Source organism: Sinocyclocheilus grahami, unplaced genomic scaffold (assembly GCF_001515645.1).
Source record: "Sinocyclocheilus grahami isolate Dianchi unplaced genomic scaffold, SAMN03320097.WGS_v1.1 scaffold31.1, whole genome shotgun sequence".
NCBI classification, from domain to species: Eukaryota; Metazoa; Chordata; class Actinopteri; order Cypriniformes; family Cyprinidae; genus Sinocyclocheilus; species Sinocyclocheilus grahami.
The window spans coordinates 1,163,394-1,189,565 of record NW_015505210.1 but is presented as its reverse complement, the minus strand read 5'-3'; the positions used below and the strand labels follow the sequence as shown (position 1 = coordinate 1,189,565).

Here is a 26,172-nt window from a genome sequence, read left to right as displayed (position 1 = left end):
GGGGGGGGGATATTTATTTATATTTATATTTGTATTGTTTTTATTTTCAGTAAAAAAAAAAAATATATATATATATATATACAAACACACACATTACTTCTAGCAGTTTGCACTATTTATATATGCACCTTTTTCATATTTTTATAAGTGTATGTTATATTTTAAATATTTATTTATTTGTTTAGTTTTGTTTATATTGTATTTATTTTCAGTAAAAAAAAAAAATATATATATATATATATATATATTTATTAATTTATTTATTTATTTTCAGTAAAAAATATAATATATTTATTAGATATATTATATATAAACACACTCATTACCTTTAGCAGTTTGCACTATTTATATAGCATTAGACACAATTCACTACAAATCTACTATACAATAGTGTGCACAATAATTTAAACACTAATAATGTGCACTTCAAATCTAGTAGGTAATTTCAGACATTAATAGTATTCTCTATATATCTAGAATATTGGTTGTAGCGTGCACAAACATGTTGAACCTAAAAGTGTGCACTGTACATCTAGTACTTGATATTGTGGACAGTAGTTTAGACACTAGTAGTAGTTTGCATTACAGGTTTAGTTCTTTATTTGTAGTGCTCACAATTTAAACACTAATGTGTGCACTACAGATTTAATACATTAATTGTAGTGTGCACAATAATTTGGACATTGTTAATGATGTGCACAAGAAATCTAGTACATGGTTTTAGACATGAATAGTAGTGTTCACTCCATACCAGTTTGTTTGGTTTAATCTGCACAGAAATCTTGACACATTAATAGTATTGTGTGCTATAAATTTAGTATATTGTAGTGTGCACAATTTAGACAATAGTAGTCTGCACTGCAAATTTAGTGCATTAGTTCTAGTACTCAGTTTAAACACTTAATAGTGTGGACTACAAATCTAGTAATTTAGCTGTAGAACACGATAATTTTGAAACTATTAAAGATGTGCACTACAAATTTAGTACATAATTTTACACATAGTAGCATTCACTACATTTCTAGTATGCTGATGCAAAAAATCGCAACATTAATAGTAGTGTGCACTACAAATTCAAATTCAGTACAAAAGTTATAGTGTGCACAGTAATTTGGACACTAATAATAGTACATTCTTTTAGATGTTAGTAGTGTTCACTACTAGTATATTTAGTATATTGGTTGTAGTGTGCACAACAACGTTGACCTTGATAGTATTGTGCATTATAAATCTGGTTCATTGTAATATAAGTAATGCAAACTACGTTGGTTATTTACATTAGTTCTAGTGTACACTAGGTAGTATGCACAAGTTCCAGTGTGCAGTGATAGGTAGTGTGTACTAGATCTAGTGTTCTAGTTCCCAAGGCTGTGTGCACTAGTTCTAGTTCACTAGGTAGTGTCCAGCATAAATCCACTACTCTAGTTAGTACACTAACTGTATTGTACAAGGTAGTGTGTGAAGTGTGCAATGTTTATATCAGTGTTTGTCATGCACAGGCTGTGGAGCACACGTTCCACCGGCGCTCACTGGTTGTAGCAGATTCTGTGTCTCACATCACGCAGCAGCTGCAGTCTCAGGCTCTGGCCTCCATCTCTACTGCTAAGGTACAGACGTACCACCGTTTTCCAAACACCAGCTCCACAGAGCAGATATTCTAATGACTGATTGTTGTCCTCATTCAGAAACGCGTGATCTCTGATAAGAAGTACAGTGAGCAGAGGCTGGACGTGCTTTCAGCTTTGGTTTTGGCTGAGAACACTCTGAACGGGCCCAGCACCAAAGAGAGGAGACTGGTAGTGTCTCTGGCTCTCAGTGTTGGCACTCAGATGGTGAGTATGGACAAACTGTGTAAATCAAATGAATGGCCGTTTCATGACATTTGTGTATAAACTGTTAAAAGAAATGTTGTCAAGAAGCCTTCAACACTTTTAAACAAGCTTCGAGTTTCCAGTCCATTTGACTTTTTTTCAAATTGCCCAGGTTGTTTATTTTTTTAAATAATAAAATATTTTTTTGTTTTTCATTTTGTTGTTGTTTTTTGTTTGTTTCTGTTTTTTTTTTATTGGGGTGTTTTTTTGTTTTTATTGTCATTTCTGTTGTGTTTTTTGCTTCTGTTTTGTTTTTTTGTGTGTTTTTTGTTGAGTTGTTTTAATTGTCTTTTTGTTTTGTTTTGCACAGAAAACCTTCAAGGACGAGGAGCTCCTGCCTTTACAGCTTGTGCTGAAAAAGCTGGACTTAATCAGTGAATTAAGAGAGCGGTGAGCACTGAATTAGTTTAACTAGTTTTGATTGGCAATAGAAGATTTTTATTTTGTGACCTCTGTGGCTGTGTTGTAACTGCATGATGGGATATCCTCTTTCCTCAGAGTCAAAGTGCAATGCGACTGCAGTTTTCTGTACTGGCATCGTACAGTTTTTCCTATCTACCTGGATGACGTGTACGAAAACGCTGTGGATGCGGCCAGAATTCATGTAAAACTCTTAACACTATCTATTCTTAATGCCTACTTGCATTTCTTGTGAAATAAAGGATTACAAGTAATTTAAAAATGTATATATTTTATCTAGTACATGTTCAGTGCACTCAGAGACTGTGTGCCCACCATGTTGCATGCAAAACACATGGAGTCATGTGATCAGCTGCTGGAGTGTTATGACACTGAGATCATGGAAATCCTTAATGAGGTAAGCAGAAGGCTGGCTGCATACCTTTTTGTAGTAATTTAGCATTTTAGTTAATTAGAATGTTTTTCTGAACATTAGCACCTGCTAGACAAGCTGTGTAAGGAGATTGAGAAGGACCTGCGCTTGTCTGTGCACACACACCTCAAACTGGATGACCGCAACCCTTTCAAAGTGGGCATGAAGGATCTGTCTCACTTTTTCTCTCTCAAGCCCATTCGCTTCTTCAACCGTTTCATCGACATCAAAGGTAGGGCAGATGAAAGACCGCATGCATGAGATACACTATATATATAGTGGACATAATCAATACTTTAAAGAGGACATGTTCTACATTTTTGTCTTTTGTCTGTGAAGGTAATTTAGAATTTTAGTAAACATTCCTTTCCATTGTAAACAAGTAGTTTTTCAAGGTTTTTTGTGTAATATTTGGGGAGAAAAAGTTACAAAATGTATTTTAAGTACTGCCAAAGTCAAACCATTAAAATATAAATTTTTAACAATGTTTTAACACATTATTCAATCTGATATCATTAATATATCGTTCTGTCTGCTTGGAAACTATGAGATTAATCACAATTATTATTTTTTTTCTGTTGACAGTCTTATTCTTTCAACAAAGTTTTTTCTTTCTTTTTTTTTTACAATGCTTTACAGTAGATTCAGCTTTAGTAAAGTGAAAATCTACAATCTTTACTCATTCATTTTTATGTGATATGTATACATTTTATAAAAAATATTATAGTATTCAAAAAATATATAACAAATTTAGTATACATAAACATTATATATACAGTTGCATCTCAATAAATTAGAATGTCGTGGAAAAGTTCATTTATTTCAGTAATTCAACTCAAATTGTGAAACTCGTGTATTAAATAAATTCAGTGCACACAGACTGAAGTATATATATATATATATATATATATATATATATATATATATATATATCATAATTATAACAGTATATGTAAATAAAATATATACAAAAATGTGTGTGTATGTATATATATATATTTATACATACAATTTATACATATTTTATGTGCATTTATAGATAGATAGATAGATATTTAAATTACTTTATACATGAAAATAAATAGTTGCCTTTTATATTTTAAGAATGGAGTCTTTTGCTGGAGATCATCATAACCTTGAGCTTTATCTCTGCCTTCTAATCATGATGTGGAAAATATTAAGATCAAATCCTCTGTTTCCTGCAGCCTATGTGACTCACTATCTGGACAAGACGTTTTATAACTTGACGACTGTGGCTCTCCATGACTGGGCCACGTACAGTGAGATGAGGAACCTCGCCACACAGCGCTATGGTTTGGTGATGACTGAGGCGCATCTCCCCAGCCAAACTCTGGAACAGGTGTGTACCTCACCAGATCATCTCAGAAAAGATCTGCTGCATTCAGCCTGACATCATTGTGTGTGTCTCCTAGGGCCTGGACGTCCTCGAGATCATGAGGAACATTCACGTCTTCGTCTCTCGCTACCTCTACAACCTAAATAACCAGGCAGGACTTGACCTCTGACATTATGATTGTCCACTCATGTTTTACTCATTTGATGTGTTTGTGTAAAACATATTTTCCATTGTGTGCAGATCTTCATTGAGAGGACCAGCAACAACAAGCACTTAAACACCATTAACATCCGCCACATTGCCAACTCCATTCGCACTCATGGAACCGGCATTATGAACACAACGGTATGTACAGATCCTGTCAGCTACGTCTCCAGTAGTATCTCATCATATTGATGGCCTGAAGTATCTCTCTGCAGGTGAACTTCACATATCAGTTCCTCCGTAAGAAGTTCTACATTTTCAGTCAGTTCATGTATGACGAGCACATCAAATCCAGACTCATCAAAGACATCCGCTTCTTCAGGGAAACCAAGGATCAGACTGACCAAAAGGTAAGCTGGTCTCCATTTGCATGTTGTTATTTCGTGAAGCAATGTTATCTTCTGAAGACACGTTCTTCTGCTGCTTTCTGCTGTATGTAGTACCCCTTTGAGCGAGCAGAGAAGTTCAACCGTGGCATCAGGAAGTTGGGTCTTACTCCAGATGGTCAGAGCTACCTGGATCAGTACAGACAGCTCATCAGTCAGATTGGTAAAGTTTGTCTATAGGTTTTTAGACACGTCTGGGAGCTCTTTCCTTTCGTTCTGTTGTCAACTTCATGATGTCCATGCTGGGATGCTTAGGGCATTACTACTTACTAATAATAATATGCAGTTTATTAAAACATTATTTTAAGGGATATCACACAATCAGTTTTTCCCCCATAAAATAAAAAATGATAAAAATTTAATTAAACCAATAAAGGGGCATTTAAAGGGAAATGCTACAAAACGGCTTGATCTGAAAAGAGCTCATTTTGACAGGGTAAAAAATGTGTTTTTACACTACCATTGAGAAATTTTAACCAAACTATGTTACAGACTTTTCATTAAGACCCTAAAGAATCATATCAACTTGTGGAAAATGGGCATCCGATGACGCCTTTAAAACAGAATCCAGAAATATTCAAATGGAATACACAGAATTTGAAATAAATAAATAAAACCGAGTTTAAGAATAAAAAAATTTTAAAACAAATTTCATAGGATCCTAGATGGTTGATTTTACTTGACTATTCAGTCAAACCAAAAACAAATCATTCAATTATTTAATCAACTTTTTTTCTCTTTCTCTTCCCTTTTTTTTTCTTTCTTGCAGGCAATGCGATGGGTTATGTGCGCATGATTCGGTCTGGAGGGCTGCACTGCTGCAGCAGTGCTATCAGGTTAAACATCACCTTCTACAACTACATACAAAGAATATTTGACTGAGACGTTCAGGTCGTAGTAATACCTGGTAGTTTTGATTAATACTAGATAAATAATAATAGTTTTCTCACACAACACTCTAAACGAGACGCATATGGTAGGAGTCTTAATAAAATAATACAAGTCTTCCTACAGAAGTCCTCCAAACCAAAAAAAAGTCATTTATCAAGGAATTCACATTTAAATATTTTCCAGGTTTGTTCCTGACCTCGAGGACATCGTCAACTTTGAGGAGCTTGTGAAAGAGGAAGGCCTTTCTGAAGAGACGCAGAAAGCTGCCAGGTACTGTACTTCATAATGTCAGCTAATCAGTGTCGTTCAGCCAGGAAATTAATAATCATAATAATGTGAATAAATAAAACAACAATAATAATCATTCATAAATACTGCAAATACTAAAACATAATAATACAAATAAAAATCAATAATAAAACAATTATAATAAACAATTAGACATTAATACTAATTAATAAAACAACACAACAATAATAAACACAACAACAGTAATAATAACAATTAACAATATTGTTATTGTTATTAATTAATACTAAAACATTGTTATTGTTATTTATAATAATGATGATGTTATTATTATTATTATTAAAACATACCAACAATAACAATAAATGATTAGTAATTATTACTATTATTATTAGGTTTAGTGTTTATTAGTTATTATTAATAAATAAATAAATAATAAAACATTAATAGTAGTAATATTAATAATACATAAATGTCAGATTAGAAATAAAACAAAAATTGCTGATGATGCTGATAATTATAAATACCAATAACAATAATAATAATTTGTATTATTATTGTGAATAAGTATTAGATAATTAATTCTAAAATATAATATTATTAATAATTAATTCAAATATTATTATTATACAATAAATTGTAATTTCATTTTTTTTTCAGTCAGCTGGACTGTGTGCTTGGTGACCTGACCAGTAACTCGGCTGAAGGAACTGAGTACTTCAAGATGCTGGTGGGGGTTTTTGCACCGGAGTTTCGCAGCGTCAAGAACATGCACTTGAGGAACTTCTACATGATAGTTCCTCCTCTGGTGGGTCTTCAGATCTTGGATATGGAAATCTCTTGCTAATTGTAACACATCTCTTGCATAACGTTCATCTTTCTTCTCCCTCGCAGGCGGTTAATTTTGTGGAACATTCCATCAGCTGCAAAGAAAAACTAAGCAAGAAGAACAAAGTGGGAGCTGCGTTTACAGACGATGGTTTCGCCATGGGTACGTCTTCAATACGGTCACAAACGTCAATGGTATTTCATTTTTATTCAATTTTTTCATGGATGGTGTATTCAAGGACTTTTCCCGTGTTTTCACCTACAGGAGTCGCCTACATCCTGAAGCTTCTGGACCAGTATCAGGAGTTTGACTCTCTCCACTGGTTCCAGGCTGTGAGGGAAAAGTACATGAAGGAAATGAACGCGGTGGTGAAGGAGCAGAACGTTCAGTCCACCAGCCAAGATGAGAAGCTCATGCAGACCATGAACCTGACCCAGAAGAGACTGGACATATATCTGCAGGTATGGGAGCATCTCCATGATCTTCAGCAATGATGGCCAATGGCTTTGTTTATTCACATCTCCTCTCCATTTGTAGGAGTTCGAGCTGCTCTATTTCTCTCTGAGCAGCGCTCGGATCTTCTTCAGAGCTGATAAAACGGCAGCCGAGGAGACCCAGGAGAAGAAGGACAGAGGTTGGCTTGATGGATCCATGATCTCTAGAACATTTTATGGTGACATTTAGCACCACAAACACTCATTTAATCTCTCTTTTCAGACGAAGTTGCCAAAACTGGTCCTGGTTCCTCAACGATTGAGGGTTCTCCTGGGGAAACCAGCACCAAGTGAAACTACAAAGCAGCTTGAACGATATATAAATCACTTGAACAGCATGGACTCGCTCCAGAGGAGGTTATAAACATTGACCCTCCAGCCACTATACTTCTGTTGGAGTCTGTACAGCGTCTTAAAATAATTTTGGCGTTATGCCACCTGCACTTGTTCAACTGGAGCTTACTGTGGATTTGGACCAATGCTTCGGTTTTAGACCACAATTGTTTTATGTATCGACAGTGATGTTCAACTGCTGTTTTGTCAAGCATTATGCAGTCATGTAAATTCAAGAAATGTTATTGGTAGATGAAGGCGTCTGTACTTTTTTTTTTTCTCTCTCTCTCTTAACAACATTGATTGTGAGGCACAGATATTTTCATATGGTAAAACCAGCCCTTAGCAGATTTTTTTTTCTTTTTAGATAATGAAATAGATTTTTTTTTAGATTAATTAATTTTTTTTTAGATAATGAAATTTAAAAAGAAATTCAAAGAACTGATTATATTTCACCCAAAAATGGAAATTCTGTAATGTTGTTTCAAACCTATATAACTTATTTTTTAATCATTTTTTGGTCCATACAATGAAAGTCAGTGGGGACCAGTAGGGTTGTTTTGGACCCCACTGACTTTAATTATTCAGACAAAAACAGTTCTTCAAAATATCATCTTTTATGTTGCTCGGAAGGAAAGTCCTACATGTTTTGAATGACAAGAGGGTGAGTAAACAATGACAGACACTTCATTTTTGGGTGAGCTTTCCTTTAAAAGTTGAATTATGTTAACTAGAATGCTTTTTTTTCTTGTCAACAGTACTAATTAACTAATGATTTTCTGCCCAAAACTCATTCAACACCCTCATTTTTGATATGTGAAATATGTATCATGTAAAATGTAGCACACTAACATATTTTGTTTAGCTATTTGTGCTGCCTAAAATATATCGCAATGTGTCCGACAGTAAAAAAACACATAAATCGTCCTTGCGCACTGTGATGGAGGAAGTTGAATTGCACTTGCCTTAAAGCTGCTGCTGTCTTACAGTATTCATAGTGATCGAAAAGCGACTTACACAGCAGTATCTTCACATCAGTGACATTCCATCTGATTTTTCTCTGGCCTTTTGTAAGTAATCTGTGTGTGTTAACCATCAACCTCATGGCATCTTTATTAAAAAACTTGAAAAAAAGCACGTCTGTTCACGTGAACAGGAAAAAGCAGTGTTAGGATTAGTCACGAGTTACAGCCACACACACACTTGCTCATACCGAAAGTGTGGTTTCACCCACACACCCCCTTCCCATACAGAGTCCAAACACTGGTTCAGGAAAGCCGTTCTGCTTTATTACAAAGAAAGGGAGCTTTAAAGGTGGTCAGAAAATACAAGATTGGTCTCTTTTTCGTACTATGGGTTTTCCCTTTCCTACGAAATGCTTCTATTCAAATAGCTGCAGCTGAAATATCTCCACCCCCTTGTTTATCCCCCCGCAATACAGATGTCCTCGCTCAGGCCTTCCGTGTCACCTTTATTCATTTAGTTGAATTGGTCTTTAAGTGCACAGGGTAACAAACGTGATTCCCCGTCTGGCAGCTCAACATACTGTTCACTAATTTTTTTTTTGTCTTTTGCATTTTTTGCTTCTACCACATAATGCCATTTCTGTTCACCTCCTAAAAACGAGGTCAAGCATAGTTACTTCTTCCAAAATAGACGCCATGTATATATATATATAGATACATCTATCTATATATATCATATATATACACATTCATACATACATATCTTTATTCATGTGATGTCAAAAAATTAAAAAAAAATGTACACGTTTATTACAAAATCGTAACAAAGACTGAAAAGGGTTCATATTCATTCTGGAACAATGTTTCTCGGTAAGCTCACAACCGCCTGGTCCACGGGTTGTGCCCAACAACGGTCACTGAAATTATTGACGCTAAGCAGAAAACAGCTCACCGGATGAGCAACGCAGGTGGATGGAGCAAAAGAAATGGGGAACGAAAGAAAACGGGGAAAACGAAAAAAAGCACCTCCTTGATGTTTAATGACAGGGCTGCACGTCCTTCCAAACGACTACGGGAGCGGAGCGAGTTTCCCACATTAAAAAAAAACAGAAAACAATTTTTGTGTTCTTTTATTACTAAATAGTGCAACAATGAACATTGCATTTTCTTTTGCCCTTGTGTATTCACATGTATTGGATTTGTCTTTGTGTCTGTCCTGTTTGTTAGCGCAGCGCACTTCGGAAAACAAAGCGCAAACTGCGTTTTTTCTTTAATACCAATGGATGTGTTTGTGTGCTGTACTGCAACTTCAAAGACTCCAGGTAAACACCAAAAGGGGCTTTTCCATCAGAGGAGTAAACAAAACATTGACCCTGCTCGAAATGAAATGGAGGGAGAAGAAGAAGAAAAAAAAAACGTAAGAAGGGAATTTAAAAACAGAATGAAAATATATAGAAGTTTTGTGTTTGGGCAGCACATAATTTGTAAGGCAGGGCCCCTCCCCCCAGTTCTCAAGGTGGAGACCCCCGCCACCCTCCCCCTCCCGCAGTCCTAGTCCAGACAGTTGAGGAATAAAACCAGGTTTTTTGTGGTCAGGCAGGTCGGCTGGCTGTCTCTTGCCGATCGCTCCTAGAGCTCACGGGCGCTGACGGACTCAGCTTCAGAAGGCCTGCTGGGCCGGATTGTAATTGAAGGTGGTTGGCACGTGAGGCCGCTCCTCTAGCTTGTCATATTCCAGGTGAAACTCCTGAGACCAGAGAAAACCACAAAGCTGATGTTCACGTACACTTACACATACATACATACATACATATATATGTATCATATATCAAACATATATGAATGTTCAGTGATGACAATATTTTTACATTATCAGCATCAATAGATATGTGTACTTCAAGGTGCACATTTTCATGTTATCAAATATTTTCTAATTTTGAGCAATATTTCAGCAATTTTCACACTGCAGCTGACTTTTTTGTTCAGGAAAGAAAAAACACAATTTTATATGCTATACTTTTATACTAACATATACATTTGATATATATATATATATATATATATATACATACACACACACATACACGACTAATAGTCATTAATTTTAGCGATTAGTCGACTAATCACACATTTATATTAATTTAATTACTTGAATATATAAGCCTATCCCACGCTCAAGCGCAGCCATTTAAAGCTTGCCGCAAAGCACCTGCAAAAGTAATGACTATGTGCCTGAAAAAATAGCAAGGAGATTTTTTTAATTATTTATTAATAGACTAGTGTTTTCTGGGTCAGTGCCGGTTGCAAAGATGAAGCTAACAATGCTGACTCGCCATCTCCGCAGTACAGTGGATGCATCTTCAGAGAGAAATGCGCATTTTTATAATGATATATTAAATATAATATAAAATATACTACAACATAATATGTAATATCCAAAAAGTTCTAAATTCTTCTAATACGTAATCCTAATGATAATTTCTAAAAAGTCTAAATTCTAATAATACATAATACTAATAATATTTTAAATTTATATTTTATATTCAAATTTTTAAGATAAAAATCATTATATTTGAAATAAAATGACAATTTGACAAATTGACTTTTCTTAAAACTGAATTTTGCATATGTCATTTTATTATATTATGTTTATTTAAACATTATTATATCGACCATCCTGCTCTCTAGATATTGTATCTAGAGATAGCTTGTATCATATCATTTACAACCTCCTATTGGTCACCACTATTATTAACATTGTACGTCATTACTATAATATTCTTTCTGCTGCACAAACCAGATGTTAGGTTTATTTACCCATGTGAGCAAAAGACTATCAGCAAGTGTCTGTAGCTGAAGGAGGACACTGAATTCAGTATATTTACCTTAGCGACCTTCCTCCAGTTATGACAATCAAAGAAGTAGTATGTTCCTCTCTCGTAGCTGTTGGTCTTTAGCGTGGGCTCCATGCCAGGTGCTCTTGTGATCCAAACCCTTTCCTCTTTATGGTACCGCCAGTCCCGGTTGAAGCTGCAATACAACGAAATGTTCCATTTAACCTCTCGACTTCAGCCTGTGGTTGGTTACCAGCTAAATTGTTTGGACAAAGATTCCTAGAATGACTTAATCAACAGGGCGTACAGCTCAACAGCAGAGAGGAGTTGTAAGAGGTCTCCTCCGTTCATGTAGTAGAGGTAAAAGAGCAGGTCTTCACCATATCGTCCCAGTTTTATTGCAGCCAGCTGTATAGAGCACATTATGAGGTCAGCGAGATCCACATATTACAATTTCAGTGCGGTTTTATTGAAGTGTATATCACCTCACCTTGTCCCTTATGTGAATGTTGGTTAAGTACTCTGAGGGAACATGGAAGTCTAAAAAACAATTGCATTTATTACTGAAGAGCCTAAATGAGTCGGTCATCTCTACAGGTTAAGGTCAAATGAACTCTTACCAATGTCTTGTGGTCGACATGGAGCTGAAGCCCAGGGAGATGCAAATTTAGGATACAGATTCCTACACACCAAAATAAAATTAATGTGTGGACAAAAAGAGAATAATGACAAGAAATCAAAATTTGGAACAAAAAAGTATCTTACTCTGGAGAGTTGAGGTTGAGTCCTAGCGTTGTTAGGTCGCTTCCTAAAGCCAGGTGAACCATCCCAGGGTCCGTCTCAGCTGCCCGGATGAATGTCAGAAGTCCAATCATTCCAAACTGATCTGTCACCATTCCTAAGGGAATGTTTGTTACCTTGCCTATAAAAGAAGAGAATAAATGTCAAATGTGATTGAGAGTGTCCGATGAACAGGGTTTCTACATCTTTTGATCAATTCATTTCCATGAATTTTCCAGCAGATGCAGATTTTTTTTTTGTTTTGTGCAAAAAACAATTTCTAGTCAGGGTTATTATAGTTAACCAAAACCATAAAACAGGTTTTGTTACTTGAAACAAAATAAACTTTAACGGAAAAATAAAATATAAAAAAATATACCTTACACTTATTTCACTTATTTTATTTCAGCTAGTTGCTAAAGCAACATTTATCACTTTCATTTAGTTCATCTTGATGTACTAAGATAACTAAAACTGAAAGAAAAAAAAAAAGTATAAAAACTATATAGACATATTAAAAAAATTAATAAAAAAAAATTACAAAAACAAATAACGAAATTCCTAAACTTTAGCTACAACAAAAACCCTCAAAATATAAAAATTCGAAATATTAATAAAAACATAATATCCCAATGGTACAAAAAAAAAGTTTCTGATCAGATTAAATATTCAGAGTTCTAGTGTAATTATATTTTAGCTACTCTGAACATAGCTACAAATATATATATATATATATATATATATATATATGTTTATTATAATATTGTACATATATTACAGGCCTATATATACACAATTTTTTTTGTCACAAAAACTATTTATTATTTTATTTTTCAAGGAAAAGTCGTGGCCTAATGGTTAGAGAGTCGGACTCATAACCCAAAGGTTGTGGGTTCGAGTCTCGTACCGGCAGGGATTGTAGGTGGGGGGAGGGAATGTACAGCGCTCTCTCCCACCTTCAATACCACGACTGAGGTGCCCTTGAGCAAGGCACCGAACCCCCAACTGCTCCCCGGGCGCCGTAGCATAAATGGCTGCCCACTGCTCCGGGTGTGTGTTCACGGTTTGTGTGTGTTCACTGCTGTGTGTGTGCACTTTGGATGGGTAAATGCAGAGCACTAATTCCGAGTATGGGTCACCATACTTGGCCACATGTCACGTCACTTCACTTCACTTTCAGTTATTTTTGTTAATAAATAATTTTGTCTTTTTACTTTATAATGTATTAACATTTAAATTGAAATTATTTTATATTAAAATTTGTATCTTTTCATTTTTTTAATTTGTATATTTTTATATCTAAAACCTAAATGTTGTAAATAATTTTTATCATAATAAAAATGTACATTATTTAATGATGATTTAAGATGTTAATGATTTCCATTACTTTCCATGGGGTTGGGATTATTATTATTATTATTATTTAAATAGACCCTGAACTGGGAACCCTGACTGTTGCATTGAAAGTTTGAAACCTTCTAGAACAGATTCTTGATTAAAAAACTTGCAAATGATTTGTTCTATTCAGTAGTCGTGTTTTCAAAGCTGGGGAGTCTCTGGCAGTTGTCTGAAATACAGTGGTGCATGTTGCTAGAGAGCCTCACCATCAGGCAACACCTGGATCCCCTTCTTTTGCTGGTTGTTGTTCTGTGCTGATGATGTCTTGTCACCGGGAAACTTGGGTCCATCTGCACTTGAGCTGCCCTTTCCTGAAGAGTTCAAGCTCTGTGGAGACAGCAAAGGCCAGAACAATGGGTTAAAGGTCAAGCAATCGTCACAGCACTGGACGGCATCACTTAAATTTTAATAGCCGCACATCCTGCAAAAAAATGACATGTTATTTATGCAATCTCTCTCTGAAGCTTATGAGAAATCAAATTCAGGCAATACTGACTGATTTGCTTTCATCCGTGCTCAACGTCGGGTCCTTGTAGTTGGGCCCGGGCAGGGCTGGGAAGTCTTCGTTGTGAATGGAAAAGTCCTGCGACTGTTCGTTCGATGGCTTTGTGACCATTCCAACTATGGAGAGATGCATTTTAACAAAGGTTTGTGGGTTATTGTGAGGAAATAAAAATAAAACCACTGACCTTGTCATGCATTCACAACACATCATCCATTGAAGGAGAAGCGTGCTTAGTAATAAAGACTAAGAGGGTTTCGGTTTCAGCTAAGTAATGCGACTGTGTAAAATGAACTCGTACCATAGGGTGCCCTTCCAGCCAGCGGATTATGCAATGGTGTTGGGTTGCCATTTCCCTCCCTCCGACTTCTGTCTGCAAGTGCTGGGAATTCTGAGAGGTCTATTCCGGTCACATTTTCACTCCCATCTACCACAATAGCGGAAAGAATAAAATGAGAATGAGTTATTTCTCTTTCCAGAACACAATTTAAGCGTCATGGTTCCTGTCATGGTGCATCATCTCAAAACATGTTCCATGCAGCACTCACCTGTCCCGTTGAAGATGTTATTGGATAAGGAGTTCATGCCAAACCCTTGGCTCCGGCCCATTCCAAATCCTGACATACTACAATGACACACATGAGGATTTGACCCTTTTGTTAAGGTCAGTCTTAATCTGTCTTGATTGGCCTTATCTTGGCCTAAGGTGAAAGTTAATTAAAATACATTATATGTATTTAAGATTTTGAGAAGCTTTTTAACAGCATATTTAATTTTAGTAATAAACAAAGTAGAAGTGTATTGATGACAGGAGACATCTTTCAAAAACATAAAAAATCTTCCACTACAGTTTAAAGTTTGGGGTTGATATCTTTTTTTAAATCACATACATGCATGTTAATGCTTTGCAAACTTACACATTTGGTTCTCTATGGCATTTGTGAATTCTACTTGTCAACTTTTTAATGTTGCTGACACAGAACGACTTGTGACAGTCTTGGTTGTATCAGAATCGGCTGAATATACAAACCAGTCACAAATAATCATTATTTTTTCAGTGTTTTATTTCTGTTCTCAAGCTTCCAGTATAATGATAACAGCACAATTTTCAGCAATTATTGCAAATAAAAAATGTAAACAAATTTTAAAATACATAAAAGTATACATTTGAAATTAGTAAAATAAATATACAATTACATTCATGTAACTAATGTTTATTATATTATATAATATTACATTTATGGCCTGTCAAGAAAAAACTACTAGCCTAATTCTTAATCCTTACTGATGAGCCGTGTCATAAAGATAATTCCAAGACATTCTATTATTGTGGCAAATGAAAGAAGTAAACATTATAATTCATGAATTTCATTCACTTCAGAAGTCACTTTATAATTTGTTTCATTCTCATATCATTGAGCACAATCTGACCACTGTCCTGGCACTGGTAATTCTGTACAGGTAATTCTTTTTAAATGTTGAATTGACAGTTGTAAAAAGCCTTACCAGTGTTTACTCTCTCTCGTTTGGCCAGTCTTACCTGTTGATGGTGAATGGCTGGCGTGCTGGCTGCTGCTTGGGCATGCAGATAATGCTAGGAGAGCTGCGGTTAGGGCTACCCAGGCCAGAACTGCCCATGCTGTTGGTCCTGCCGCTCATGCCCATGCCCTGCCCTACCTGCGAACTCATCATGTTCCTGGAGTTCATAGGCAGGATGCCCCTGCGGAACATCAGCAAAGCCGGGATTAAGCAGATCACGTCATATATTAACATATATATCACGCAGAGGAGATGGCGTACCTGTTCGGCGAAGGTGGTGTGTGGAGGGACATTGTTGGGACGCCTGTTGTTGGGGTGCTATGGCTCGGTAACTGAGTGCCTTGTGTTAAATTCCGGTTCAATTGAGGGTTGTTGTTGCTCATGCCCCTTATTGAGAAACCTAGTGCACCTATAAAATGAGTCAGGCAGAGAAACACGGATCGAATGGTGCTCAGAATCAGAGTTTATTGTTTTTATTAGCAGCACAACTTTTCAGTACTATAAGCTGGACTGAAGACTTGTACTCACTTTGAGGACCATACAAACTCGCACCAAGCTGTGACAATTGACCTGACGATGACGGCGAGGGAGATGGCAGCATCTGAAAACCAAGAGAAGTTAAAACATCTCATTTGAATTGGCATGCTTTAACATTATGTGCAACTAATTAGACACAGGCATTAGAATTTTTTTTATATTTTCATATTTATATTTACATATACACTACAGTTCAAATGTTTGTGGTCGGTAAGAGTTTTTCATGTTTTCGAATGTAGTTTTTTTATGATCACCGAGTCGGCATTTATTTGATCAAAAATACAGTAATATCATTAAACATTATTACAATTTAAATGAAACATTTTCTATTTGAATATATTTTAAAATGTAATTTATCCCCGTGATGGCAAAGCTGAATTTTCAGCATCATTACTCCAGTCTTAAGTGTCACAAGAGCCTTCAGAAATCATTCTAATATGTTGATTTGGAGCTCAAGAAACACTTCTTATTATTATAAATGTTGAAAACAGTTGTGCTGCTTAATATTTGTGTGTAAACTCTGTGATATGATTTTTTTTCAATACTTCATGAATAGAAAGTTTAAAAGAACAGCATTTACTTGAAAAAAGTATTTTAACATTATAAAAGTCTTTACTGACAATCTGGATCAATTTAATACATTCTTGCAGAATAAAAATATTAATTTCTTTAAAATAATTTTTTTGAAGAGTAGTGTATGTGTCTCAAACATTTCTATCTCTATGTTTCACTTACTGACAAATGAAACACTTTTTTTGAGCTAATGCAACATAATAAAGAACAGATGACGCACATTATATGTGTATTTGCTTCATTTGTGTATTTTATCACTGTAATGCTGAATCTAGAATTAGACGAAAAAATCAGTTCGTCACAACTTGCAGTTCAGTTCTCCTCATAAAACGGCTAAAGTGTAGTGTTTTCAGAACACAAAATACCATTTTCACCAATTTCTACCATCAACATTTATAATTATGTCATAATTAGTTTCCACCATGATTCTCTGACGCGCTCTCCAACTTCGAAAGTCTGGAAATTATGACTTCATGTTGGCGTTCATGTGCGCTCAACTCGTAAACACGACCATTCTGACTTGAATGCATAAAGAATAGTCTCAGTATTGTAATTTATCAGTATATATATATATAAGTGTTTGGTACATACATTACTTGTGCCACTAAAATGATTAATAAAGTTTTTTTGACAAACGTGATATATAAATATTTTTAATACATTTTCAAATACTTTTTTGACATCTGCTTGAAAAATATTTTTTATTAGTGGTCAGGTCAGTGAAGAAGCTGACAGTGAAACATGTGAAGTAAAATATATAATATTAAGCATTAATAATAATGTAATATTTTGTCATTCTACCGGACCTCCAGTCAACAAAAGCATTCGACACAACTAACATAACATTAGTTATGTTCCATCATGAATTAACTAGTATCAGCTTACATCTTTCTCCGATCGATGCGGGAACATTGACGTCTGGCCATAGTACATGCTCTCATCAGGGTAGTCACTTTCGACCCCCTCCGCAAACTTCTTTCTCGTTGCACTGAACATTCCGTTTGTCACCTACAGAAAAGAGGAGATGGTTAAAACCAAGATATTTCATTCCTGAACCAAAATCACACCAGATTATCTTTCCACACATCTAGTAGACCTACCATTAACAAGTTCTTCTATATACAGTACAACACAGAATTTGTAATAAATAATGAATTACCACTGCAGAACAAGACCAAGCATACATGTTGATTTTAAGTGCATTATAAAAAGGTTCAGACTATTTTGTCAACCCAATTTACACCTAAATCTTACAATTAGACGTGCAAGATGAAACTTGTGTAGTTCAACGAACAGTCTCATGCTAGAACATTTAATCCTTCTATGGCAGTACGATGTTAAATAAATAATTTATTCATCCATTCAAAACAAAGCAGATATTTGCCATATGGTTGGAAAACAAATACATATCGCTTTGCAAACTGACACCTGACAACACTCACAAAAACAGCTTAATTCACCAGCTAAATCCATGAAGAAACATCAATTACTAGCCAGATACTTCAACATAGTCCCATTTCCACATACCGCAACATTGTTAATAATATTAAAACTGGTTCCTACATGTTATGATGTTACGCACATAACTACAAAGAGAAATAAATTAAATATATAATGGCATCTCGCGAAATTTTCTCATTTAAATAAAGCTAGTTAGCTTTGTCGTTAGCTGTGTAGCTGCTAAACAAAACACATTTTCGGCATAAATACAGGTTTTAATGGAAACCAAAACACATTGAACCATCTAATCTATACTAGTCGTGGTGCTTTAGTTTGATAACAGATGTCTGCCCATGCACAATACATGTATCTATCTGTTTAAATGGCTTAGGCCTGAGTTTCGGCTGTCTGTTTTTGTTAGCGCTCAACGCTAGTCGGCTAACTCTGGCCTCGAACAAAAACAGAAACCAGTAAAGCCGTGCAAACGTGTCAATGCCTTCATTCAGCGACTTAATATCTGCTTGGATATGCGTATAACGCTGCAAATGTTCATTTGGCCCTGTATATGCGATGCAAACCCTGTTTTTTGGTGAAAAAGTAATTGACTAACCGCATTAATTTACCCTCTCCTCGCAAGATCCAAGATGGCTGTGTATCCTACAGGCGTGAATGCTGGGGGAATAGCCTTTACCCTCTGACCCCCTGACCTTCAGTTTATTTCATATTAGACTGAAAATTGTGCTGGACACAGTCTGATGTGTATTAGACACTCTAAAGGGCACTTGTGAGATTTTGATTATGTTATATTGGGATGAAACAGATTGCAGTCACTCTTTTTATATCTGAAACATCATTGGCACACACTTTTTTTTATATATAATTTTGCAATTATAATATTTTATAATAATATTTTGTAATCAGCCATTTATCAAACCCTGCTTAGAATACAGATTATCTTATAATCATAGAGAATATTTCTAATGTATGTTTTACATCTGCAGCCAAATGCAGCTAACGCATTGATTAAGCATTCATACATTTGCTCTGTAATTTGAACTGTCTGACACAAAGGCTTTTTAAGATTGAGTTGTAAAAGAGTTGTAAAACCTTTCGCTGATGAGTCTATGGCCTGTTTCATGTTACACTAGACTGCAGCTTGAAATATAACAGATAACGTATATTTAGCCAGTGATTATCGCAAAATAATGCCAGATGGAGTGATCTTGCATCACATTAAAGGGGTTTCTTAGAATAATGTTAACCTAAGACCCTATTTTAGTCATAAATCCAAAGCCACTAGCTTGCTATGTAGCATAGAGGCTAGTAGCATTTTCTAAAGGGCACTTGTGAGATTTTGATTATGTTATATTGGGATGAAACAGATTGCAGTCACTCTTTTTATATCTGAAACATCATTGGCACACACTTTTTTTAATATATAATTTTGCAATTATAATATTTTATAATAATATTTTGTAATCAGCCATTTATCAAACCCTGCTTAGAATACAGATTATCTTATAATCATAGAGAATATTTATAATGTATATTTTATATCTGCAGCCAAATGCAGCTAACGCATTGATTAAGCATTCATACATTTGCTCTGTAATTTGAACTGTCTGACACAAAGGCTTTTTAAGATTGAGTTGTAAAAGAGTTGTAAAACCTTTCGCTGATGAGTCTATGGCCTGTTTCATGTTACACTCGACTGCAGCTTGAAATATAACAGATAACGTATATTTAGCCAGTGATTATCGCAAAATAATGCCAGATGGAGTGATCTTGCATCACATTAAAGGGGTGTCTTAGAATAATGTTAACCTAAGACCCTATTTTAGTCATAAATCCAAAGCCACTAGCTTGCTATGTAGCATAGAGGCTAGTAGCATTTCGTTCAAAAAATGCAGGGAAATCTCTTCATGTAGCCCTACAAGAGTGATTACTGATAAACTGTCTGAAAAAAAGAAAGTCACGTTATAGCACGTTTTTCAAAGCTGATGCATACAGTAATAAAGACTTTCTACTTCGAGGACCTTGATAGAAATGTAGTGGAGTGAAAAGTACAATATATGTCTTTCAAATGTAGTGAAGTTAAAGTCATAAGTTCCCACAAAAAATAATACTCAAGTACAGATACTCAAAAAGTGTACTTAAGTACAATACTCAAGTAAATGTACTTAGTTACTGTCCGCCTCTGACTATATCTATTGTTTGAAGAAAGACACCTGTCAGTTCCACACGCAGTAAAAGACTCACAAATACATTCCATTCAGTAAATCTGCCTGAATCCAGATTTAAGCTGTTCATAGCCACAGTTTGAAGTTTTGGTTCCTTTTTTAAATGTATATTTAAATACATTATCCCTTAACCCCTTAGAACTGCCTAAAAGAAGTGGTTAAATAGTCCTCAGAGGTTTATGTTGAACGTTTACATTTTAAATCACATTTAGTTGTGATTGTTATAACTCACTTGATACCATTTCCCACTTTCTGCCTGTTCTCTGTGTGAAGTGGTACTCAAGCCTTTCAGACAGCACTTGAGGGTTCTCAGACATAGTCTAAATCACTGGAGACCTTTGATAGACCACAAGCTAAGCCTTGAGTTGTGAGAAGGATGCCTGGGACTGCAATATCATCAAGTGTTGCATTTACTCAGAAGTGATTTACGACTTTTGGATTAAGGAACAATATTAATTTTTGATAGGGGGAAAAATTATATCTTAAGTGTAGAAAATGCTCATGAAACAACTTCAAGTCTGGTTTGATCTCAATGGTGAACCTATAACTATAACTCTCTCTCTCTCTCTCTCTCTCTCTCTCTCTCTCTCATGCTCTCAAATCAATTCAATTCAGTTCAAAATTGCTTTATTGACATGACTGTAAGTGATACAATATTGCCAAAGCTTAGTATACATGTACAAAAAGATAAAAAATAATAATACAATAAAAATAATAATAATTAAATGAACATCACAGTAATAGAATGGAATATGATAACATCTTAGAAGTGTTAAACTAACAAATTATAACGTGTGAACATTTGATACCACAGTCTTTAACTTACATAGAAACACACATACATACTGGTGGACAGTAGGGTAACACACTGAGGTCAGACACAACACACATTCACCTGCTGTCTCTCAGGCTGTGGCACATCCACACGTATCTCGCAGCAAGTGCTGCTGTCTGTCCCTTTCCTAATACTATCTTTATTTGTTCTGTTTTACTAATGGCTGTAAAGTTCTTTATTACGTTGGTGAATTTGTTGAAGTAGAGGTTTCTTATGGATATGTATTTATGACAGTGAAGGAGGAAGTGCGTCTCTGTCTCGATCTCTCCGGTCTCACAGTGAGCACACACACTTTGCTCTCTGGGTAACCAGCTCTTTCTGTGTCTGCCGGTCTCGATGGCTAGACTGTGCTCGCTGAGCCTGTACTTGGTCAGGATCCGTCTCTGCTTTTTGTCTCTGACACTCTGGAGATAATCTTCCAATTCATAATTTGATTTTAGGGTTCGATAGAATTGTAATTTACTTTGTGTTTTAGTTTCTTGATCCCAATGTTCCAGATATGTATTTTTAGATTGTTTGATAATTTGATTTATTTTGATGTTTGGATGAGAAGCAGTGCTGGTTTGAGACTGGATAGTGTTAGTAGAGTTAGTCAGGTTAGTAAGTCTCAGAACTAGCTGACTGAGTGGACTCCTTTCGGGGTTCAGTTCTTGGGTTTGTATTGCTTTAAAATGTAGCGATTCTGTGGGACTTGATTTAAGATGCATCCAGAATTTGAGGGATCTTTTATGCATATTGATAATCAATGGGAATCGGCCTAATTCTGCCCTACATGCGTTATTGGGTGTTTTTCTTTGTAGTTTTAGAATAATTTTTGCAGAATTCTGTGTGTAGGGCTTCTGTTGGATGTGTGTCCCATCTAGTGTAGCTCTGATCACTGAGTGGACCCCAAACCTCACTTCCATACAGCGCTATGGGCTGAATTATACTATCAAAGAGTTTACACCAAATTAGAAGCGGTATTTCAATATTTTGGCATTTTTTTCTTGATTGCGTACAGAGCTCTTCAAGCTTTATCTTTGAGAGTATTCACTGCCAAACTGAAACTCCCCGATGCAGTGATGATCAGGCCAAGGTAAGTGTACTGCATCGTGTGTTCTAGGGCGGTGCTGCCTAGACTGAACTGGTATCTGTGTTCCTGACATCTGGGCTTTTTCTGAAAGACCATAATGTTGGTCTTTTTGAGGTTTACTGCCAGGGCCCAGTTCTGGCAGTAGTTCTCCAGCAGGTCCAGGTGCTGCTGTAGTCCCTGTTGGGTGGATGACAGCAGCACCAGATCATCTGCGTACAGCAAAAGCTTGAAGTTTTTGTCTTGTAGAGTAAGTCCAGGGGCTGTAGACTGTTCCAACTGCACCGCTAATTAATTAATGTAAATGTTAAACAACATTGGACTCAGGCTACATCCCTGCTGCACTCCTCTTTTCTGGGTGAAGAATTCTGTATGTTTGTTGCCAATTCGGATTGCACATCTGTTGTTTGAACACATTGATTTTATAATGTCAAAAACTTTACCACCTACACCACTTTGTAAAAGCTTATAATACAATCCGTCGTGCCAAATAGAAAAAAATGCTTTTTTGAAATCGACAAAGCATGCAAATATTTTTTCCATTTTTGGTCTGTTTTACGTGTTTATTGATTATGTGTAGGGTGTAAATGTGGTCAGTAGTTCTGTGATTTGGAAGGAAGCCATTCTGACTAGGGCTCAGGACATTGTGCTCATTAAGGAAGTTTACCATTCTATGGTTTAAAATACTGCTAAATAACTTCCCCAGATTACTGCTCACACAAATGCCTCTGAAATTATTAGGGTCCAATTTGTCTCCACTCTTATGAATAGGAGTAATGAGTCCTTGGCTCCAGATGTCAGGAAAGCAGCCTGAACTAAGTACATGGTTGAATAATTTGAGCACAGCTGTCTGAAGCTGAGGTGTGCTGTGCTTCAGCATTTCACCAATGCTGTCAGGACCACAAGATTTCTTACATTTTTGGCTTTTGAGTTTGTTTGTCAATTCTTTATATGTAATTGGGAAGTCAAGTGGATTTAGATTATTTTTAATTGTTTCTTCATATGTTTGTAGATTTTGTTTGATCAGATTACAATTGTCATTGAGCTGTTTTGGTGGGATTTCTTTATATAAGTTTTCAAAATGTTTTGTCCAAATTTCTCCATCTTGTATTGGTTTTGTTGTGCTCGATTATTCCACATATCCCAGAACTGATTATGATTTATTTAATGTTCTATTTCTTGTAAACTTTTGGTCAGATGGTGCTGCTTTTTTGCTCTAATTGTGTCTTTGTAGTGTTTTAGTTTTGAACAGTATTCAGTTCTTATGTTGGTGTTGTATGGTTCTTTATGTTTCAGATTTGATAATTTTCTATGTTTTTTTCTTAATGTTTTGCAGTCTGAGTCAAACCATTTTTCATCTTTTGTTGTTTTTTTAGTGATTTTTTGGGATTTTCTTTTTTTAAAAATTCACTTATATATGCTGCTTTTTGAAATGTGTAATTGATTTCATTTGTAGCCAAATTAACACCCTCTTTATTTATTTCACATTTTTTATTTATAAATATAGTGATTAGATTCTTCAGTTCTTCAGAATTCAGGGCTTGGATCAATTTTTCTGTGCTGTCTGGAGTCCATTTGTATCTCTGCTGGACCTGATACATTTTGCAGGTTTCCAGTTTGTTTTGTTCTGGTGTGTGATTTGTTTTAATATAAATGTTAGTTTGGTTATGGTCAGAAAGTGGAGTTTGCTGGTTGACAGTGAATGCACTGAAGAGGACGGGTCCATGTCAGTGATGGCATAGTCAACTACACTAGCTCCAAGACCTGAACAACACGTGAACCTCCCTAAAGAGTCCCCTCTGATCCTGCCATTAAGTATGTACAGGCCTAAAGCTCGGCAGAGATGCACTAACTCTGAACCATTTTTATTTACAGTTTGGTCAAGATTATTTCTCGGTGGAAGTTTTCTTGTGAGACTCGGGGAGTTTTGGCCAAAGATATATTCATTGCCCTTTGGATCTATGTTATTGGGTTCAGATCCAGTTCTTGCATTAAAGTCTCCACACAGCAGCACATTTCCCTGGGCCTGGAAACAGCTGATCTCTGTGTGGATTTTGTTCAGGTATTCCTCATCATGGTAAGGGGATTCTGCTGGGAGAATATAGATGGCACAGAGATATATGTCAGTAGTTGAAATGCCAATTTGGTTGTTTAGTTTTAACCAGCAGTGAAATTTTCCAAATGTAATAATAGAAATGTGTTTGGCCAGAGCTTCCCTGTACCACACCAGAATTCCTCCTGAGTCTCGTCCACGATGCACTGTACTTAATTTAACTGAGGGCACAATTACTTCATAGTAGCCTGAGGGACAGTAGGTAAGCGCATCATTTCTGCACCAGGTATCGGTGAGAATGATAATATCAGCATCTTTGATATTTTTCAGAAATTCTGGGTATGCCATGTGATATCGACAGCCTCTGTTGGTTATCCATAACTGGGCAAGTCTTGTCTTTGAGGTGGTACACTCAAATGGTCTCTGTTATGCAGAGGGTCCTGACTGAGATAAGCGCTTAAATAGAAGGTCTCAGATGACCCTCAAATTCCTTAATCACATGACAACTTTAGTCTTATCACAGTCCCAGCCAGCTCCACCTTCCAGCGCTGGAAGAAATCATTTAGCCGGAATAGGGAGGAGCGTGCGGAATGTCATCTCTGGTGCTGTCTGCGTCTGGCAGGGCAGAGGTGTCAGCAGAACACAGGAGCATGAAAAACCACACTGCTGCCCATCGTCTCATTCCTTGTGTCAAAAAAGCTTGATGCTAAATGAAGATCTATGTTTTCTGCAACCTGGTAAGCCGAAAGGAACATTAAAGTTTTTATCTTGTCTTTTCATTGTGCCATTCATAAGACTGGTCTACACTCTTACAAATAAGGGTTCTTTATTGGCATTTATGGTTCCATGAAGAACCTTCAATATCCGTGGAATCTTTCCATTCCACAAAAGGTTCTTTATAGTGGAAAAAAGTTCTTTAGATTTTTATGAACTTCACAATAAGCGAAAAAGGTTCTATTAAGAACTGGTCACTGAAAGGTTCTTTGGAGAATCAAAAATGTTTTTTCAATGGGATTGCTGTGAAAACCTCCTGTTGGAGCCTTTGTTTTTAAGAGTGTACCATTATTTTATGAACCCTTATTTTGTTTCTGAAGAGACCATGAATGTGGCCCGAGAAGATGGGAAATGTAGTGCGAGGTGCTGTCGCCTTTGTGCCCTCCGAGAGATGTCAACGTTTCTTAGTATGCGACTTGAAGGAGATGCCCCTTGATCGTACTCTAGACCTGAGTAGCCGGCAGTTACGTTGCCTTCCCGTCAGAGCTTCTGCCTTCGATGAACTAGTCAAACTCTACCTGAGCGACAACCACCTGAGCAACCTGCCGCCAGAACTGCGAAACCTGCAGAAGCTCCAGCTTCTAGCCTTGGACTTCAATTGTTTCGAGGAGCTTCCTCTGGTCATATGCAGCCTCGTTCAGCTAAACATCCTCTACCTCGGTAATAACCGACTGTACAGACTGCCGAAGGAACTGCGGCATCTCACAGAGCTTAAAACGTTGTGGCTAGAGACCAACTGCTTCACCAAGTTTCCTCGAGTAATATGTGAGCTTCCCAACATCAAGACCCTGCATTTGGGATACAATCAGCTACGTAGGTTACTGGCTGAGCTTGAGCGACTGGAGGAGCTACGCAGCATCTGGTTAGCGGGGAACTTGCTAAGTGATTTCCCCCCCGTGCTGCTGAAGATGCATTACTTGGAGGTGATCGATGTGGACCGTAATTGTATTCGCCAGTTTCCGTCGCTTGCCTACTTGAGAGGCTTGAAGCTTGTCATCTACGACCACAATCCTTGCGTTAATGCTCCAGAGGTGGACGAGGGTGTGAGACGGGTAGGCCACTGGGCCAACAGCTCTGATGATGAGGAAGATGAAGGTGACGGAAAGGTTGCCAAAGCAGGCATGAAGGCGCAGGGATCACTGGAAGAGAACGAGTGAAGAAGATCAGTCAGAAGAAGAACCGTAGAT

General features: G+C 36.4%; 3 protein-coding genes across 4 annotated transcripts in view; 2 read left to right on the top strand and 1 right to left on the bottom strand.

Annotated features, from left to right (window-relative positions):
- The window catches only part of washc4 (WASH complex subunit 4), a 14,248-nt gene extending 6,461 nt beyond the window's left edge, over positions 1-7,787 (top strand). The window contains exons 16-33 of the mRNA XM_016262156.1: positions 1,500-1,607; positions 1,686-1,832; positions 2,182-2,261; positions 2,370-2,475; positions 2,572-2,688; positions 2,767-2,935; positions 3,909-4,063; positions 4,137-4,211; positions 4,301-4,405; positions 4,480-4,614; positions 4,705-4,813; positions 5,420-5,486; positions 5,725-5,811; positions 6,451-6,598; positions 6,685-6,781; positions 6,884-7,080; positions 7,157-7,253; positions 7,337-7,787. Coding sequence (XP_016117642.1) covers positions 1,500-1,607; positions 1,686-1,832; positions 2,182-2,261; positions 2,370-2,475; positions 2,572-2,688; positions 2,767-2,935; positions 3,909-4,063; positions 4,137-4,211; positions 4,301-4,405; positions 4,480-4,614; positions 4,705-4,813; positions 5,420-5,486; positions 5,725-5,811; positions 6,451-6,598; positions 6,685-6,781; positions 6,884-7,080; positions 7,157-7,253; positions 7,337-7,407 — 2,070 coding nt within the window. The 3' untranslated portion in view covers positions 7,408-7,787. The remainder of the gene's footprint in view (positions 1-1,499; positions 1,608-1,685; positions 1,833-2,181; positions 2,262-2,369; positions 2,476-2,571; positions 2,689-2,766; positions 2,936-3,908; positions 4,064-4,136; positions 4,212-4,300; positions 4,406-4,479; positions 4,615-4,704; positions 4,814-5,419; positions 5,487-5,724; positions 5,812-6,450; positions 6,599-6,684; positions 6,782-6,883; positions 7,081-7,156; positions 7,254-7,336) is intronic.
- Positions 7,788-9,185: 1,398 nt separating this feature from the next.
- On the bottom strand, positions 9,186-18,700 carry cnot2 (CCR4-NOT transcription complex, subunit 2). Of its 2 annotated transcripts, none has more exons than XM_016260046.1 (15): positions 18,625-18,700; positions 17,460-17,582; positions 15,993-16,065; positions 15,726-15,873; positions 15,466-15,645; positions 14,474-14,550; positions 14,227-14,352; positions 13,920-14,044; positions 13,630-13,750; positions 12,011-12,167; positions 11,866-11,927; positions 11,736-11,785; positions 11,553-11,653; positions 11,297-11,441; positions 9,186-10,158 (listed from the first exon to the last, which is right to left on the bottom strand). In XM_016260046.1, the coding sequence occupies exons 2-15, from the start codon at positions 17,568-17,570 to the stop codon at positions 10,072-10,074; spliced, it is 1,563 nt and encodes a 520-aa protein (XP_016115532.1). In that variant the 5' UTR covers positions 17,571-17,582; positions 18,625-18,700; the 3' UTR covers positions 9,186-10,071. The 2 variants fall into 2 exon arrangements, with proteins under 2 accessions (XP_016115532.1, XP_016115538.1); XM_016260052.1 differs by having other exon boundaries at positions 18,638-18,667.
- A 6,629-nt stretch (positions 18,701-25,329) lies between these two features.
- Positions 25,330-26,142, top strand: LOC107575816 (leucine-rich repeat-containing protein 10-like). Its single transcript, XM_016262149.1, has one exon. It carries the CDS (start codon positions 25,330-25,332, stop codon positions 26,140-26,142), a length of 813 nt encoding a protein of 270 aa, XP_016117635.1.
- The last annotated feature ends 30 nt before the right edge of the window (positions 26,143-26,172 follow it).

Excerpts from the sequence above, each read along its gene's own strand:
- cnot2 (XM_016260046.1), bottom strand. The coding sequence starts at position 17,570 with ATGTTCAGTGCAACGAGAAAGAAGTTTGCGGAGGGGGTCGAAAGTGAC. Across the intron at positions 14,353-14,473 it reads TAACATCTTCAACGGGACAG|ATGGGAGTGAAAATGTGACC; the intron begins GTGAGTGCTGCA and ends CTATTGTGGTAG. Across the intron at positions 11,442-11,552 it reads CTCCTCTCTGCTGTTGAGCT|CTTCAACCGGGACTGGCGGT; the intron begins GTACGCCCTGTT and ends GTTGTATTGCAG.
- LOC107575816 (XM_016262149.1), top strand. The coding sequence starts at position 25,330 with ATGGGAAATGTAGTGCGAGGTGCTGTCGCCTTTGTGCCCTCCGAGAGA.